Genomic DNA, 18,207 nt, shown 5'->3' on the forward strand with positions numbered 1-18,207 from the left:
CAGGGAACACTATACTACAAGAGAGTACAACTACTACCTGGAGGATATATACCTTACTATATACATATTACAGGGACCAATATATATAGGAAGGTATATCCTCCAGGACAGAGTTGTCTGTCTCTTGTGTCATCGATTCCATCATTATCATTCCCAGCCATGAGAGAGTTAAAAAAATAATATATATCATCAGATTCAGCCTTGCAGGCTGTGGGCCGTGGCAGCCTTACCTTTAGAATGGCTCAGCTGCACATGGGAGGAGGTGGGTGGAGGCGGAGCCAGTCGGGTCGAGACGGAGCCGGAGGGAGGAGAGGAGGACGAGCCGACGAGGAGGAGGATCCTCCTCCGAGTCCTCCGCTGCGGCGCCGTGCATCCTGGGTCTGCTCTGCTAACGTCACTGGTTGCTAGATGCCAATCGGGCTGGCCTTAGCAACCAGTGTGCACTGCAGTGCAGACTCAAGCCACGGCCGCCGCCGGCGGGCGAAAGCAATAAGGGGGGGCCCGGGCCAGCGGACAACATAACGGGGGGGCCCTAGACCACCAGGGACATGCCACCATCCATGTGGGGCCCCTTGGCAAGTGGGGCCCCCGGGCAACCGCCGGGCATGCCCAGTGGAAAAGACGGCCCTGCCCCCCCCAGCCCAGACTTCTACTGTTGGTATACTGATCCTATGAATTCCGAAGTCCCAAGAGCTGAGCACCTCTGGGCTCATATCACAGATGAGACTCTTCTTCCTGATTTTCCCCTTCAGTGTTTCAGTGACTTCTAGAAATGAGAAAACCCCAGGGTGCAGGAAAGAAATTTGCTTGATTTTCTCATCAACACTGTCTGTGAGGGAATCCCTTCTGCGGGACCATTGTTTTACTCAACAATAGTAGCGTTAGTCTTTAAAGAACTATAATTTGTTTTTACATTATTTAGTTCCTGATAGGACACGGTACATGTAGTACTTTGTCTTATTTTTCTAGATGTCCTAAAACACTAGCCATGTTGCTTCTAGCACTAGCTCCTCCTGGCACATGGTAACCTGGCACTGCAGCTGGCAAGGAGCCAGCTGTTGTCTCCAGTTTCCATCACTTTCCAGAGGCAAGCACCTGCATTAGGAATGCACAGGGAGTGAGGTGTGTCATTCCTCATGCCGGTGCTTGCCTTGGGCAAATGGGCAACTGCTGGAAGCTGGAGATAGGAGCAAGGAGAGGACAGCAGGAACAGGTCAGCACATCCAGGAGTTTTCCAGAGAAGTCATCTGGGTGGGCTGGTGAGTGAGCATTCACCCTTAAAATGATTGAGTGGATGGAGAGACTGTGTCTACTGTTTCCTGGTTACAGAATACCGACCACGTTGGTGTGGGCCTAGATTCAGTGCGGGCACTGTGACGAGCCGCTCACTGGGCTAACACCAAGTGAACGGGAGCAACAAAACTACAATGTGAATCTGCGGACAGGTCTCTGCACAGAACTGCAGCGAAAGTCCTCGAAGCGGGCCTTGAAGTATCTGCTCAAGGCAGGGTTGACATCGGGGAAGAGAGTTGGAAGTCTGCCACAACCTGCAGCCAAGTCAGGGGACCTGGCACCTGTTAGTACTGCCCAGCAGGAGCTAGATGACATCCCTGAAGTGATGGCCGGGCCTTTAACCCTGCCAGCCCCACTAGGAAGGAGCCTATGCCGGAAGACAGCTCATCCTCAGGTTAGCCAGTGGGGAGTGGTGGGTGCATAGATGGGGGGGGGGGTCGCCAAGACTGCAGGCAGAATTTGGGCCCTTGGATAACGAGTTTTCAGATTGGTCGTTACACAGTAGCTCGGAGGAGGAGTGGGGACACTCTAAGGAAAAGATGGAAGTAATGTCATAGGTAATGAATGTACCAGATCCAGATGAGGGGACCGGAGTAGCCATGCAGACCCCAGTCAGTGTATTTTGCCTAACAGACATTGCCTAACAGACCCCTACCACCCAGACCAGAGCTACTGAGTGCAGGCAGTGGATAGTGAGGTCGCCCAAAGCCTGTGTTCTTCCTGGGAAGGGAAAGCCAAGAAAACTGCCAAGGTTTTCAAGATACCAGGGGATAGTGCAGCAAAGAACAGCTCTGGAGTGGGGTCTGGACTATCTCTATGCCCCTCCTAACACCATGGACATCATTAAGGACTCCCATAAAGAGTTAAGAGTATGAGCTGGTGTGGGAGTATCTGCATGTCACCAAGCCCTTGCAGGTACCGGTCTGTGACCAATCTTGGGCCTGGTTCCAGGACATTCGTCAAGAATTGAGGCTAGGAAAGAGTGATTTACAAAGACAGGGTGGTGGTTGTGAAAGCAAGACAGCCCCCCCCAAGAGCCACTCCATTGCAGTTAGAGGAGCTGATAGAAACTTGAAGAGACCGCCAAATTCTCACTATTATCTGCGAAGGACTGATGTAGAGTGTTCAGCTCACAGGTAAACAAAAAAAATTGCATGGCCAGCTGGGAAGATTGGACGGCTGTTCACCATGCTGGTGATGGACCCTTGAAGGTCAATTTATTTGTGCCTTATGTTATGGGAGAGTTCGCTACAGGGACCTGTAACTAGGAAATGCAAATATTGTGATGTATTGATATAAAATTCTTGAGAGAGATGTGTATTTTTGAATACTTCCTAATTTATTTGTACCATAGCCTAATCCATGTTTCCCCTTTCACCTCCCACTGTATGTTATGTATTTAATTGTGTTTTTTCCCCCAGCCATGGGGTCAGGCTGGCTTTTTAGGGGGGCAAGTGTTGCACCCTTTAGCTAGATAGTGTACATAGATGTTGGTGTAGGTAAATATTGACTTGGTTGGCAGCCAAGCCTAGGTTGAATCTGGGTCAGGGCTGAGTGACTCAGGGAGGCTGACTCACTCAGCAAACAGCTCCTCTGGTAACTTCAAAATTAAAGTTTGGAGAGTATTGAATCTCAGCAAATTAACTGTACCACTGATTTGGTGTAAAATGTATCAACTTTTGCTTCTACTGGCTAATATTCCTAATCTTCCTGGCACACACTGAACTAGTAAAGAGGTCTGTTTGACCCATTTCTAGTTCAGTTAGAGTGCCACAGTCCATTTCAGAGCACAGGTCTCCTACCTCCTCACTATTGAACTCCAATTAGAAATGTAGGTGGAATGTCATAAAAGATCCTGTATTTTTTCTAAAGGCAGAGAGGGCAAGAAGGTATGGGACAGGATTCTCTGGTGCTATCCAATTAGGAAAATAGTGTTCTTCCCTATTAGGGCATGACCATCACAAAATGAAGGGAATCCCCCCTGGATCCTGCTTACACTGCTTACTGGAGGTCAATGAGGGGTAAAGAGTCCATGATTCATTGAAATATGGGCTTTATATATATATAAGGGACAGGCTGAACTCTCTCTAATTAAAAGTAGACTGATGAGAGGTCCACAAGGTCCCTTTACCAATTTACTTATTGGATCACCTGGTTCAGAAATTCAGTCATCTATAGAGAATCTCCAGTCACTTCATAATGTCCCAGCTTGCAGCAAATATGAGTTGGTGTGAGACCATTTGATCATCTATATTAAACTCTTTCTTTGTGTCTGATTATTATACTACATGGTCCTTGATTGAATGAGAAACTGTGTTAGCTCAAAAGCATAGATGTTTTTTTTTTTGCTTACATATAAAATTAATGTGCTTACCGCTTTAAGAACCTTCATTCCAGACATATCAATAAATGACACTGTTGTAAAATCCAGAATCAATGTGTGGAGATCAATTTTTGGAACTTGTATGTTATTTGGAAGATCTTCATTCCAGTTCACTACAATGGGCAGATCCTCAGGGGGTTCATCCAACTCTTCTATTCTGTTATTGTGTAGTTCTTCATCATCAGATATATCAATATCATTTGTTGTTGGTACCAAACCTTTCTTTAGAGGGAATTTTGAAAAGAATTTAAAATGTGTATTAATGCTTTAATTTGTATTAGTAGATCTTTATTTTTACAAGAGAGAACATCAAAAACAATCAAAAATGCATTATGACATTCTTGTATTAAACTATTTGCATTATAATATTCATTTTGAACATAGATCTATCTATCTATCTATCTATCTATCTATCTATCTATCTATCTATCTATCTATCTATCTATCTATCTATCTATCTATCTATCTATCTATCTATCTATCTATCTATCTATCTATCTATCTATCTATCTATCTATCTATCTATCTATCTATCTATCTATCTATCTATCTATTTGGTATAAAACTTTTGACAGTTTTATACAACAGGTTATTTTTTTAGACTTACTGGTGTCATCTGTAATTCTCCTTTTTTGACTAATTTTGTAATTTTCCTGAGAGCCTTATTGCGTTTACGAAGGAGCCACAGTGGATTAAAACCAACCTACAAGATATCATTGTGTTAGTAGGCAGTAGTAAAAATGCATAATTAAAAAAAAGAAAAGGAATAAACATAAACTTACATAGGTGATAAGTTTTTCTTTAAAGGCATCAATGTTAGCAAAAAAGACAGGAGATGGACATCTGAATATTTTCACTCCATCTAACTCATAGATCTGTGGACAGTGTGAACATATATTATATATACATGGTTTTAAATGAAATGAAATTACTTTAATGCATATTGTTGATTGAGATTGACCTACTTACATCGCTATAATCCTTTCTGTCTTTATAGATATCTGTTCTTCCAACGCTAGCTAATAATGCATATTTTGGGCTGTAAAGTAAAAAAGATGTTACATGAAATAAACTTTAAAGAAGATAATAATTAAACATAGTAAACAGTAGGAACTATATATATATTTATACATATACAGAGGCATAGCTAGAACCTTTAGGACCCCGGTGCAGGAAACTACGAAGGGCCCCCCTGACCCTGTCTTAGGGCCCTTGCCACTGATCCAGGACCCTTTACTCCCATCGTGGGGACCCCTTCACGTGTTCTGCAGCAGGACCCCTTCCTGCATAGTTGCCAACCTTTCCAAAAAAATTTTAGGGACACCTTTTTTTTTTCTTTGTTTTCAGCTAGTCAATGTAGATGGAGAATGTATCTTAATTGGGGGTGGGCCATTTAAAATGCGCGTGGTTCTACAAGAACCCTCTAATGCCATACCTCAGTGTTTCCCATCCTTTTTTCTGTCAAGGCACCCGTTAAAATTTTGCACAATCTCGAGGCCCCCCATTCTAAATTGTAAAAACTTAAACTAATAGTTTTATGTATTGCAGCATCATCCACACACATAGGACACCGAACATTAGAGACTATTTATTCTTAAACATGCAATGTATCTTTGCACACTGGTACTGACTAGCATTACAGCTTTTCTCTTGTTCTTAGGCACCTGGTGTCCTTCTAATAAACATTTGCCATCATCAGTTGCTGGGATACCAGCAGCTGGTCAATACAATGCCCAAACTTGTATTGCTGCACATTAAAACATGGTGGCTATGTGTAACAAAAAAGGCAGCCTTGATCCACCCTCTGGTTTGTTGACAATTTTTGGCCAATTTTTAGGCATTTTGCCAAAGCACCCCTGAAGAGCCCGGAAGGCACCCTGGTTGAAAAAGACTGCCATACCCCTTTGCATATCTCTAAACCCCCCCAGAATGCCTATGTACCCCTCAGCACCACACCTCTATACCCCCTGCCCATCTATGTACCTCCCAAATAACCCCTTTACCTCTTGCACACCTCCGTACCTGCCTACCTTTGCACATTGCTGCACCTCCTACATACATCTCTGCACCTCCCAGCATCCTCCGTACCCCACCCCCAGCACACCTCTGCATCCCATACATACCTCTGCTCCTCCTAAAATCCTCTTTATTTGGTGAAAGTGCAGAGAAGAGCAACCAAACTAATAAGAGGCATGGAGGAGCTCAGCTATGAGGAATGATTAGAGGAACTGAATTTATTCTCTCTTGAGAAGAGATTAAGGGGGGATATGATCAACATGTATAAATACATAAGGGGTCCATATAGTGAAATTGGTGTTGAGTTATTCACTTTAAGGTCATCACAGAGGAAGAGGTGCACTCTTTGTGTCTAGAGGAAAAGAGATTTTGTCTCCAAATACGGAAAGGTTTCTTCACAGTAAGAGCTGTGAAAATGTGAAATAGACTCCCTCCAGTGGTGGTTCTGGCTAGCTCACTAGATTACTTTTAAAAAAGGCCTGGATTCTTTCCTAGGTGTAAATAATATCACTGGGTACTAATATTTATAGGTAACGTTGATCCAGGGAATATCCAATTGCCTCTCAGGGGATCAGGAAGGATTTTTTTCCCCTGCTGTAGCAAATTGGATCATGCTTTGCTGGGGTTTTGCGCCTTCCTCTGGATCAACTGCGAGTATAGGATTGTGTATATGGGATTGTATGGTTGGGTTTTCTTTACTGTTTTTTGTTTCTTATTGGTTCAGCCAGATGGACTTGTGTCTTTTTCCAACCTGACTAACTAACTAACTAATTCCCTAGGCTTGATTCCCTACACCCAACAAGCATTTGTAACCCCCAGCACAACCCCCCCCCCCCCACACACACACACACATCTCCCATCATCCTCTGTATTCCCCAGCACAATTCAACACCTCCAGCACATCTATGTACTCTGCCGCACATCTCTGCACCCCCACACCTCCATAACCCCCCTCCCCCCCCCACACACACACTCGCGCACACACACACACACACACACACATCCACACACACACATCTCTGCACCTCTCAGCATCCTCTGTATCCTTTCAGCACACAATTGTACACCACAGCAAGTGAACTTTGCACCCCTAAGGTCCCTTATACATGGGGCAGACCCGTCAGCAGGTTCCCATTGCATAATGGGAGAACTTTCCACTGATCACTGCTGAACAAACGCATGACAGGTTAGTGTTCGCTCTGCTGATGCAGAGAGAACACGGACACAGCCTGCTGCTCTCTATGGGGCTGTCAGATGGAAACAGGCTTTTCCATTCAACTGTCTTCCAATCCGATCCGCCAGACTGATGGGGAATGGATTCCCATCCGTCTGTTTTTAGTGGACAGGAACAGGTCGGATGGCGGCGGGGGTGTCAGCTTTACACCCACTACTCCATAGAGAGCTTTAAATGGACAGATTGGGTCTGCCTAAAAACTGACAGGAAAAACCCAAAGGTCTGCCACTGTGAAAGGGGCCAAACCCATCTGTGCTCTGTACCCACTTGATGTGTACCTCCAAACCCCAGCATATCTCTGTAAGGACAGGCAGACTGTGCTACCAATGTAAAATAGGAAAACAGAGAGTCTGGCAGGACCAACAGCTTTTAACAAAAAGGAAGAATTACAAAGAGAGCAGGATACATTTTAATACAAGTACATTGTACAGCATACTACACATATCAGGAATATAAAGTGTTTGGGTAACATACACTTTAAAATTAGGCACAGCTGAGAAACAGGTACTGAAATGTAATTTTTGTGCTTTTACATATGACTCCACATGATCCAGTTAGGTACTTACAACTGCACACGGAAAACCACTGTCAGCAGCTCAATTCCAACACCCACTGCAAGCCCAAGATCCAGACCAAGAATGACTGAACCCCAAAATGTTACCACCCACACAACCTGTAAAAAAAAAAAAATACTATTGTTACTATGCACTTGCTTTCCATTTAATGTTATTGCTTCTTGATGAATATAAAATCACGTCATTGTGCAATCAATTCCAGGTGATCAAGGAAAGAAGGTGTCAATGTGCAAGTTTCTATGATTGTCCAATGTTGAGCTTGCACAGTTAAAGCATTGCAGGTCAATCCTGGATAATCACAAGAACACATCTAGTGTTAGCAAAAGTAAAAAATGGGAATAGATTGGTGTGATTGTTAACCACTTAAGCCCCGGAAGATTTTACCCCCATTCCGACCAGGGGGTATTTTGCGATTCGGCACTGCGTGACTTTAACGGACAATTGCGCGGTCGTGCGACGCTGTACCTAAACGAATTTGACGTCCTTTTTTTCCCACAAACAGAGCTTTCTTTTGATGGTATTTGATCACCTGTGCGATTTTTTGATCACGCGCTATAAACAAAAAAGAGCGTCAATTTTGCAAAAATAGCAATATTTTTCACATTTTTTTATATGAAATTCCCCCCCAAAAAAATGTAAAAATCAAAATTTTTTAACATTTTCGGCCAATTTGTTTTATGCTACCTATGTTTGGTAAAAAAAATCGCAAAAAGCGTATTTTGATTGGTTTGCGCAAAAGTTATTACTAACAAAGGGAAAGATTTTTGTAATTTTTGTTGTTTTTTTTTAATGCGTAATGGCGGCGATCTGCGATTGGTTTGCGCAAAAGTTATTACTAACAAAGGGAAAGATTTTTGTAATTTTTGTTGTTTTTTTTTAATGCGTAATGGCGGCGATCTGCGATTTTTTTTTGCGGGACTGCGACATTGTGGCGGACAGATCGGACCCTTGACTGACATTTTTGACACTTTTGGGGTTACCAGTGACATTTCTACAGTAATCAGTGCTATACATATGCACTGTTACTGTAAAAATACACTGGTAGTGAAGGGGTTAACTTTATTTGGGAGGGAGGAGCTATGTGTGTCCCTAGGGGCATGCTTTCTACTGTGATTGGCTGTGGCTTCAGCTGTAAGGACACTGATCAACGGATCTACATAGTAGATCCGTGTGATCAGTGTCTTTACACCGAGGAGAATGACAGGTGGCTTGTTTACACAAGCTGCCTGCCTTTCTCCCTCTCCCCCGCCGATCGCCGAGTGACCGGCGGACATCGGGTCCGCTGGTCACACGCGCGGGGGGGGTCCGTGACCACGCGGGAGCGCGCCTCCGGGGGCGCGCGCTCGCTCCCTAGACCCTCACAAGCTAGTGACATAGCCCTACGTCACTTTGCCTGTGAGGGGCTGACTGCCGACGTAGATCGGCGTTAGGCAGTCGGCAAGTGGTTAACAGGATCCCTGACCAATTGGAAGAAATCTTTGGTCATAATATTGAAAATTGTAGTCATATTAAATTCATTTTTTCCAGCACAAATTCAAAAGTCACAGCAATTCTAACCTCTGTAAGCATGGGTACACACAGGCCGAAAACAGTTGGTTCGGCAGGAACTTTCGGTCCATGTGTACAGCTCCCTGTCCAACAGAAGCTGGTCGCATGCTGGAAAATCAGCATCTGATCAGCACTGTCAGCCAATGGCAGAGGGGTGGCCCAACTGTCAGAACACAATAGCACAGAAGGGGAGATTGCTGTACTAACATTGCTTGTCTTATGGGCCATACACACTATAAGATTTTCTGAAGAATTTTTCCTTCAGACTTACCAAAACCATATAATATGAGGTCAAACCTAAACACTTTCAATTTGTATGCAATCTGGCAGGCCCTTGCACTACATAGAAAAGGTAAATCTGAAGGAAATCTAACCACAAAAGTTGAAAAGTGTGTATCCAGCTTTACTATGGCGATCTGTCAGTTTTATTTTACATTCAGCCCACTGGGTTAAACGAAAAAATCTTTTAGTAAGTACCAGACATAAGCTAGATACAAACTATACAATTTTCTGTAGACTTTTCCATTTTGATTTACCAAAACCATATGATGGGAGGTAAAACCTAAACACTTTCAATGTGTATGCAATCAGGCAGGCCCTTGCACTACATAGTTGAAGGAAAAAGCCTCGTACACACGCAACAATTGTTAGCCGACCAATCGGTCGACTTTTGTCCAGTGTTGTTGTGTTGGTTGAAATGTGCTCTAGACTGCACACAAATTTTCTCGGCCAACAACAACCAACTTCAGAAGTCATGTCATGTGCTGGTTTACTTTCCGTGTGTTTTTTCTTCTCTGAGCATGCCCAGTCTTGCTCGTCTGATTTTTGTCTGCCGAAATCTGTACTGACTGATGGAAAATCGGCCGTTCTGTTGACGGCCAACAAAAATTTTCTAGCATGCACACCAGATTTTGTTCGGTCAAAAAGTCGCAGTCGTTTTTCGGAATCATCATACTAACAAGCCGACAATCAGCCGATCGGACGTTGGCCGAAAATTCACGGCCAACAATCGTTGCGTGTGTACGAGGCTTAAATCTAAAGGAAATCTAACAACAAAATTTGTATAGTGTGTATCCAGCTTTACTCTCCTCATGCACTGACTTTGCAGAAAACCATGTGACCCTATCTGATTGCCTTGATTTGTTTTTTGAACTGCAGTCAGACCATTTGTATATGTAACAGCGCTCATGATGTGCCATTATATCTACATGGCTGAACCTATACCAGAGTTCACGTAGCACGATTTCAAAGTAATACTACTTCAGGGGCAGCCTGGAAGACATCTGTGATTTCATGCACAGATGTCTATGCAAGTCGTACCTGAACTTGCAAAAAGTAGTGCAAGAACTACTTTCAAAATCAGTGCGACTCCGATGGAGTCAGAGTCGCACTTAGTTGACGGCTTCCATTGTGGAGAATAGGGTGCGACTTGTCATGCGATTTGAAACCGAGGGATTCAACAGATGTACATGCATGTACATCCTTCTATAACTGCTAGCCACTGCTAACTGCTAACTGCTAACCGTTCGATCATCCCTAATTACAAGTAGTACCTCTGAATTGCACTCTGATGCTCTGGAAGGACAGGTCAGCAAGTGCAGATCGTGATCTACAAGTCACCTGGCCGATATCTATCGGTAAATCACCATCTAGGGGTTGCTGACCCCTGCTCTAGACATCACTGTCTTACCGCAATTGTAGTGAAAGTCTATTCTTGTTATGACAACCACTGACTATCTGTGCAACATTTTTTGGATTTTAACAATGACACAGAGCATTTTGGGGTGTAAGTTGTATTCTTTAACTTAAATAAAGCTGAACCCACCAATTTAAAAGGAAGCTCAAAATATCAATAAATGGTATTACTGCTATTCAGTCCTGAAGGTAAAATTATAGGAAAAACTTATTTTTTTAACATTTTGAATAGAGTAAGGGAGGGTTATAACCCCTGTAAGGTTGATTTTTGGCCTTCTTTGTTCCTGCCCATAGCCAAAACAAGAAATTTTGATGAAAACATTTTTGTTGATGAAATGAACACTGCTCTGGATAACGTTTACAGTTGTCTGTGTGCTTCATAATCTTTCAAGCCTCAAATAACTGGTTTCATAGCTGGTTCCAATTGTAGCACTCTGGCAGCTGTAGAGATAGGGTCTCAAGTCCACCATGATCCTGTCCACCCCCTTGGCTCCCAGGCTTAACTAAGGGAGCTGTCAGAAAGCTTGGTCACTGCTGGAAGCATGCAAATCTTAGGAAGCCTCGGCCTCCATGGTCGCATATGTGTGGCATTTGGGCAGCAAGACCCACGCTCCTTACTGCCGCACATATGTGTTACGTGGGTTAAAGATGCAAGCTATCAGACCCTCTTAGGTTCCCTCTTCAGGGTTTAAAAAAATTCAAGAAAATGGTTCTGAAAAACACATATTTATACACAGAACAAACAAAAAATAATAATTAACTCAGAAACACCACTACCATTCTCTGATACAAACTGTAGGATGACCTGTGGATATCAGTAATGAGTCAATTGGGTTTTACCACATAGCATTTACTTACTAAATCATACTTATCCCTCTTGAACAATATAGGGATTTCATTAAATTTCATCAACATTCCTTTCAGGTTTATGATAATAATAGCTGCAAGAACAGCCTGAAATAAAAGGAAAATATTAAAAACACTATACATGATTTTCCTATAAATTGTATTCTAAAACCATCTTTGATAGAGTGAGCCAGTATTTTTTTTTTTTAATAAATTATTTTTGTAACAATAAAAATGATAATACTGAGCAAATACCTTAAAAAATAATTTTTTCCAGCAATGGGCACATATGTTCCTACAATCCAATGTGTTGGGTTTTCATCCATTAATCTTCCCATAATTAATATTGCCATCTTTTTTTCTATTTTCACATATTTTTATTAAAATTATGAAAAAGTTATGCTGTCCTCACCTCAGGATAGCACCAGTCTGGCTTGTAAAAGATACTGTTTCCCATGCTAAATGCAATTACCATGTGGGGTACTGCCCCACTGATATCAATCTGTGTGCCAAATAAAGAAGTATGGGCATCTGGTGGGTAACATGTACGATTCTGCCCTCCTGTGGGAATAGGTAAGTTGCTACCAACAACCAGTGGTGACCTAGTTAAAGTGCTTCTATGCATGAAGGTAAAACAACCTTCTGTGTGCAGCAGATCCCCAGCCCCCTTAATACTTACCTGACCCCCATCTCGATCCAATGATGTGCATGAGATCCTCGACTCGCCAGGGATGCTCACTCCTCATTGGCCATTGGCTTCCGCTGCTGTCAATCACAGCCAAGGAGCCAATCAGGAGAGGGAGGGGTGGGGCCACTCACACGCAGAGTCACTGCTCAGGAGCGAGCCTGCTTGGGTGCCCCCAGAACAAGCTGCTTGCTCTTGGGGTACTTAGCAGGAGGAAGGGGCCAGGAGTATAGACAGGGGACCTGAGAAGAGAAGGATCTGGGCCGCTCTGCACAGAGCAGGTAAATATAACATGTTTGTAATTTAGAAAAAAAAACAAGACTTAAAAAATTACTTAAAGGGCACCATTTTAGACTCCTTTGCACCCATTATTTGTTAAAGCAGATTTAAACTCTCTCAATCAACATTATCTATGTTAATCCTTATGCTACTAGCATTAGTAAATAGATAGAAAGATATATTATATTTACCTGTTTTCAACTTTTTTATTTACATTTCTTCAGTTGCTTCCTGGTTTCTGTCCTAGGCTGAAATTATGCCATATATACCATGAGTCTTCATGGGCATATATTTTTTCTTTCACCTGGAGGAGGGGCTTTGTCAGCTAAGCACACCCTTCTGCCTGCATGCCTGAGCTAAGGGCAGATGTATTAAAGGAACTAAATATTACATGAATCATCTTCCCTTACTCAAGATGGCCACAATGGCCACGTCTAGAAAGGGTAAGAAAGTGTTTTTCAAAGTGATTTCTCAACAAAATAAAGCATGGAGACCTGGTTGAATGGATGAGTTTGCTTTGTATATTAAAACGAATTACATTTTCAGTTTGTGGTGCTCAGACACAGTTGAGCTCTTTAACTATGATTTAAAACAAATAATGATTAAAACAAGTATGCCAACTCTGTCACTTAAGGCCAACAGTCCTTTGCTCTTTCCCTGTTTTGCCCCTACTCTGAATTGCTCCAACAGAACAGGCATGCCAGGTATGGGAGTATGTAACCCCCCCCCCCATGTGACAATCTTAAGGCCAGAATGGCATATCTCCATCATTCACCTGGGTAAGATCCTGACAACATTCCACAGAGGAGCTTACCCAGGATGGACTGCAGTGGGGTAGCAGACATACAGTAGTAAAATATATTATTTACCTGTATCTGTAACAGGATATAGGATATGGTATTTATTATTATTTTAAATGATGTAGCTTTCTCATCTACATGAGCCTAGTATCAAAGGGGACAAGCTAGAATTAAGCAGTAATGGCTTATCAGGGGGAGCCTAGAGATGTTCCCTCAGACTTTGGCTGTCCAGCAGGGATGAAGGCCTTCAACAGAAATTAACTCTTTAGAGATTAAGTCATCTTATGTCTATAAGTGCCTCCTAAATAGAGGTTCTGTTAGAGGTAAACAGCAACAGTCTGTGAGTAGATCCAAATCAGATGAAGATGTATTTGACATGTGCTGTACACGCGTGTGGGGTCAGTAAAAATGACTGACCACACACAAAGCCATATTTTTTTATGCACTCTACTATCAAGATAATAAGCAAGTATAATATTATTGATTCTCAAACTTCTCATAATTAGTTATAAAATATAGTTATCCACTTATAGGCAGGGCTTTTTTTCTGCTGGAAAGCACCGGAACGTAGGTCCGCCACCTCAGGCTGCCCTGTCCTCTCCTGCTTGTCACATTACACAGAAGCTGGTGGAGGACTCATTTCCTCCACCACTTTCTGTGTGCTAGTGTCTGCACTGCAGACACATGAAGCTGGATGTTTCGGGTCTCGACAGTGATGTTCCTGCAGCTCTGCGGCTCTGCCTATCAAGAATGCAGCACGGAGGAGGGGAGGAGGGGCTTGGGGAGGCGGCTTCTTTCTGCATCTCCTGCCTGTTACAACTATGTGCAGCACTGAGCCAAGTGAAGTGCTGTGAATCTCCTCCCCTGCTCCATGCTACATTCCTGATAGGCTGAACTGCAGGGATGTCACTGTAATGAAAAAAAAAATCCTGGGCACAGCTAACAGAGCCATGATTGCTGCATTACTGAAGCAGTAAAAAGTAAAAGAGGAGGACAATCTGTGAATACCAGGTGAGAGAGTTTTTTGTGTGGGGGAGGGGGGTCTGTGAAAAGGTGAAGGCTGGGGGCGAGGGGGGTCTGTGAAAAGGTGAGGGCTGGGGGGAGGGGGCTCTGTGAAAAGGTGAGGGCTGGGGGGGGGGTTCTGTGAAAAGGTGAGGGCTGGGGGAGGGGGGTCTGTAAAAAGGTGAGGGCTGGGGGGATGGGGTCTGCAAAAAGGTGAGGGCTGGGGGTCTGTGAAAAGTAGAGGGCTGGGGGAGGGTGGTCTGTAAAAAGGTGAGGGCTGGGGGGAGAGGGCTCTGTGAAAAGGTGAGGGCTGGGAGGAGGGGGTGGGCTCTGTGAAAAGATGAGGGCTGGGGGGAGGGGAGGCTCTGTGAAAAGGTGAGAGTTGGGGGATGGGAGGTATCTGTGAAAAGATGAGGGCTGGGGGTGGGATCTGTGAAAAGGTGAGGGCTGGGGGGAGGGGAGGATCTGTGAAAAGGTGAGAGTTGGGGGGAGGGGAGGGATCTGTGAAAAGATGAGGGCTGGGGGTGGGATCTGTGAAAAGGTGAGGGCTGGGGAGGGGAGGATCTGTGAAAAGGTGAGAGTTGGGGGGAGGGGAGGGATCTGTGAAAATATGAGGACTGGGGGTGGGATCTGTGAAAAAGGTGAGGGCTGGGGGGAGGGATCTGTGAAAAGGTGCGGGCTGGGGGGAGGGGAGGATCTGTGAAAAGGTGAGAGCTTTGGGGGGAGGGGGCATTTGTAAAAGAGCTGTGGAGGGGGATTTGTGCAAAGGGGAGAGTTGGGAAAGGGGGACTTGTGCAGGGGTGATAGCAGGGAAGGGGTGTACAGATAATACAGAGGTGAAAGCTGTGAAGATAGGCTCTAGATGGGGATGCAGAGGTGAGTTGTGGAGGGGAGTGCTAAGGTGAATTGTGGAAAAAGTGCAGAGTTGAGCTGGGGGTGGAGGGAGAGGAAAGTGCAGTGGCCAGAAGTGTGTAAAAGAGAACAATTAATAAAGAGAACAGGGGTCATGATTATATCATGTATAGCACAGTATACAGGGGTAGTAGTTAGGAGTGCGTGTCATACGCCTTCGATTATGTATGTACAGTGTACATTACATGCTCCTGATCATAGTCTCTATGTTGTGCTGTATGGTACATACTGTACTTTTTAATGTTGTGTACAGTACATGTTTATGGCTACTACACCCTGTATGATATGCACTCCTCAGTACTGCACAATACATACTCATGTACTCTGTGTCTTTCTCTTTTCTGAACCTTGCGTCTTCTGCGATACGCAGTTCTGAGCCTCGATCACACCCACTATTTGGCAACTGTGCAATTTTCACCTCTGAGGAAGGTGTAGCTGGGGGCGGGGTTGTGGGCGTGGTTGGGATGGGGTTGTGGGCGTGGTTGGGGCGGGGAGTTGGCTGGGGAGGGTGAGTTCCAGCACCTTTTTTTATGAGAAAAAAAGCCCTGCTTATAGGTTAACAGTAGCTAATTACTTAATTCCAGTCCAACCATCACACAGTAAGTCCATATGTATTCCAAGCTAAAGGGGTAAGGCATTTAAGTCTCTGCTGTTCCACTGGATGATGTCCTTGGCAATATGGCTTTGCAGAATTGCCATATTCTCTATGTCTCTGAAAATGTCTCCTTATCTCCTGTTGACATACCCTCAGGTCATAAGACTGCCGGGTAGTCATATGATGATGATGACACGGCAATATTTCTAATTAAAAACACGTTTACAAAGTTTTCATATACAGTACCTCCATTAAACCTAGAATAAAAACAATTCTAAGATGGCTGACACTGCTACAAAATGAGAGAAGGTGGTTCATCATCCACAAATTCCCTACACACTTTGGATATACATATTCAAATGATATATAGAATATTTGAGTTGTTGTTTCATCGGAGGTACTTTTAGCTCTGGTGTGACGTGAGAAACCTAAATGCATGGTATTTTGCGATCATTTTGGGCCTTCAATTCAAAGTTAACAACACCCCAAAAGCAGGGCGCAAAGGCAGCGCGTTTGCCTTAACCTGATCGCATGGGTATAAACAACCATGTAATCCGGTTCTAGTGCGGCTAAAAAAAAAGATGCCTGCAGGTATTTGGTGTGGCTACAGTGCGATTTGAGCCATGAAAAATAAAAAAGGCTCAAATGGCACCGCACAGAATCACATGCGATTTGCACAGGTATGCGGTGCAATTCACATGCGTTTCACAGTGTGAATCTAGGCTTAGAAGTTAATAATAAGAAAAACCTGTACATTACCTTTGGCAGAGTTTCCAAAAGATATCCAAGAGCGAGCGTTACTATCAAAACTATTACACCTGATAGTATCCCAGCAATCTGTAGAAATATGAATGTAAATTAAGATGACCTCATTTGGAAAGGTATGCACAAATTTTACAGATCAGGAGTTTAAAAGTGATCCTTTTACATACAAAGCCAGGTCTTTAAAAAAATTAAACATAATAGAACTCTCTTTTGCATTTTATATCTATGCTGCTGATGCCTAATAATAAAGTTGTTTGTTAAAATTGTGGCAATTTATCACCAAGCTACGGGAAACAGGGATTCTCAAACCTTCTCTATACCTGGACACTAGAGATTGTTTAGAATATCAATGCTTACACTGAACATACAATGGCTCTTTCTTTGAGTCCAAATGACCTTTAACTATAAATGTTATATTTGGTGTAATCAATACATTTTATATTGTTTGAGAACATAGGTGTGCACAGCCTATTGCATTAGGGTGTGTACCCCAGAGTCCAAACACACACGTGTGTATATTGTCAGTAGGGAAGAGGTCAGTGTCAGTCAGTAGAGCAATGAACTTTGTCAGTAGCACAGAGGACGGTGTCAGTCGTTTTTTTTTTTTTTTTATTTTTTTATTGCATTATGTTTTACAAATGTATTTATTATTATTTACATCTTTTTTGAAATGATTGTTTTACTATTTTTTGGAGCCCCGTTGGGGGGGCTTTGGCAAAATATCAGAGGTCTTCTTTTTTTTTTTTAAACTTGTTTTTTTATTAATTTCAATACAGAAAATAACAATACAAACATACAATTCTCCAAGGGAGCCACACAATACATACATTCAACAATTCATAACCCAACCCCAAAGAAAAAAATAAAATAAAATTATAATGATAAATAAAGTATACATTTTATTATATATATGGTAATTCTCCCCCTTCCTTTTCCTTCCTTCCCTTCTAGGTACTAAAGCATAACTTTATCCTTTTCCTTCCCTTCCTTCCATTTCCCAAATCTATATACCTTCAGCCCATGTAGGCCAATAGCCCCCCACTGAAGAATAGGCAAAGTCCAAGCAGGGTAGACCGCTCCAGGTGAGACTGGGATCAGGTGCTGGTCGGATCCGCAATCCAGGATAACTTCAAACAAAAAGGAATGACCGCACTTCCGATGAATTTTCAAAGAAAGGAGTATCTTTATTCCACATCAATCAAATGGCAGGTACAGTACACGCTGTGAGTGCAGGCCAATCGGTGGACGCGTTTCACGACTGGATATGTCGCTTATTCATCATGATGAATAAGCGTCATATCCAGTCGTGAAACGCGTCCACCGATTGTCCTGCACTCACAGCGTGTATTGTACCTGCCATTTGATTGATGTGGAATAAAGATACTCCTTTCTTTGAAAATTCATCGGAAGTGCGGTCATTCCTTTTTGTTTGAAAATAGCCCCCCACTCTCAGATCAGAGGTCCAAACAGATGCCTGATGTCTCAGCCTGGGTTCACACTGCTGCGCTGCGATGTGGTGTGAATTTGATGGGGGGTTTTTGTCCAAGGTGGGGTGAGAATTTACGTTGCGATTTGTGGT

General features: G+C 43.2%; 1 protein-coding gene across 1 annotated transcript in view; it reads right to left on the reverse strand.

Annotated features, from left to right (window-relative positions):
• The window catches only part of LOC309552584 (chloride anion exchanger-like), a gene marked incomplete at both ends in the record, with an annotated part of 131,519 nt that overhangs the window by 47,010 nt on the left and 66,302 nt on the right, over window positions 1-18,207 (reverse strand). Inside the window, 7 exons of the mRNA XM_082253531.1 lie at window positions 3,668-3,898; window positions 4,284-4,379; window positions 4,459-4,551; window positions 4,646-4,715; window positions 7,493-7,599; window positions 11,603-11,698; window positions 16,623-16,700. Coding sequence (XP_082109657.1) covers window positions 3,668-3,898; window positions 4,284-4,379; window positions 4,459-4,551; window positions 4,646-4,715; window positions 7,493-7,599; window positions 11,603-11,698; window positions 16,623-16,700 — 771 coding nt within the window. The remainder of the gene's footprint in view (window positions 1-3,667; window positions 3,899-4,283; window positions 4,380-4,458; window positions 4,552-4,645; window positions 4,716-7,492; window positions 7,600-11,602; window positions 11,699-16,622; window positions 16,701-18,207) is intronic.

Source organism: Pelophylax lessonae (genome assembly GCF_965119305.1).
Source record: "Pelophylax lessonae genome assembly, chromosome: 4".
Classification (NCBI taxonomy): Eukaryota; Metazoa; Chordata; class Amphibia; order Anura; family Ranidae; genus Pelophylax; species Pelophylax lessonae.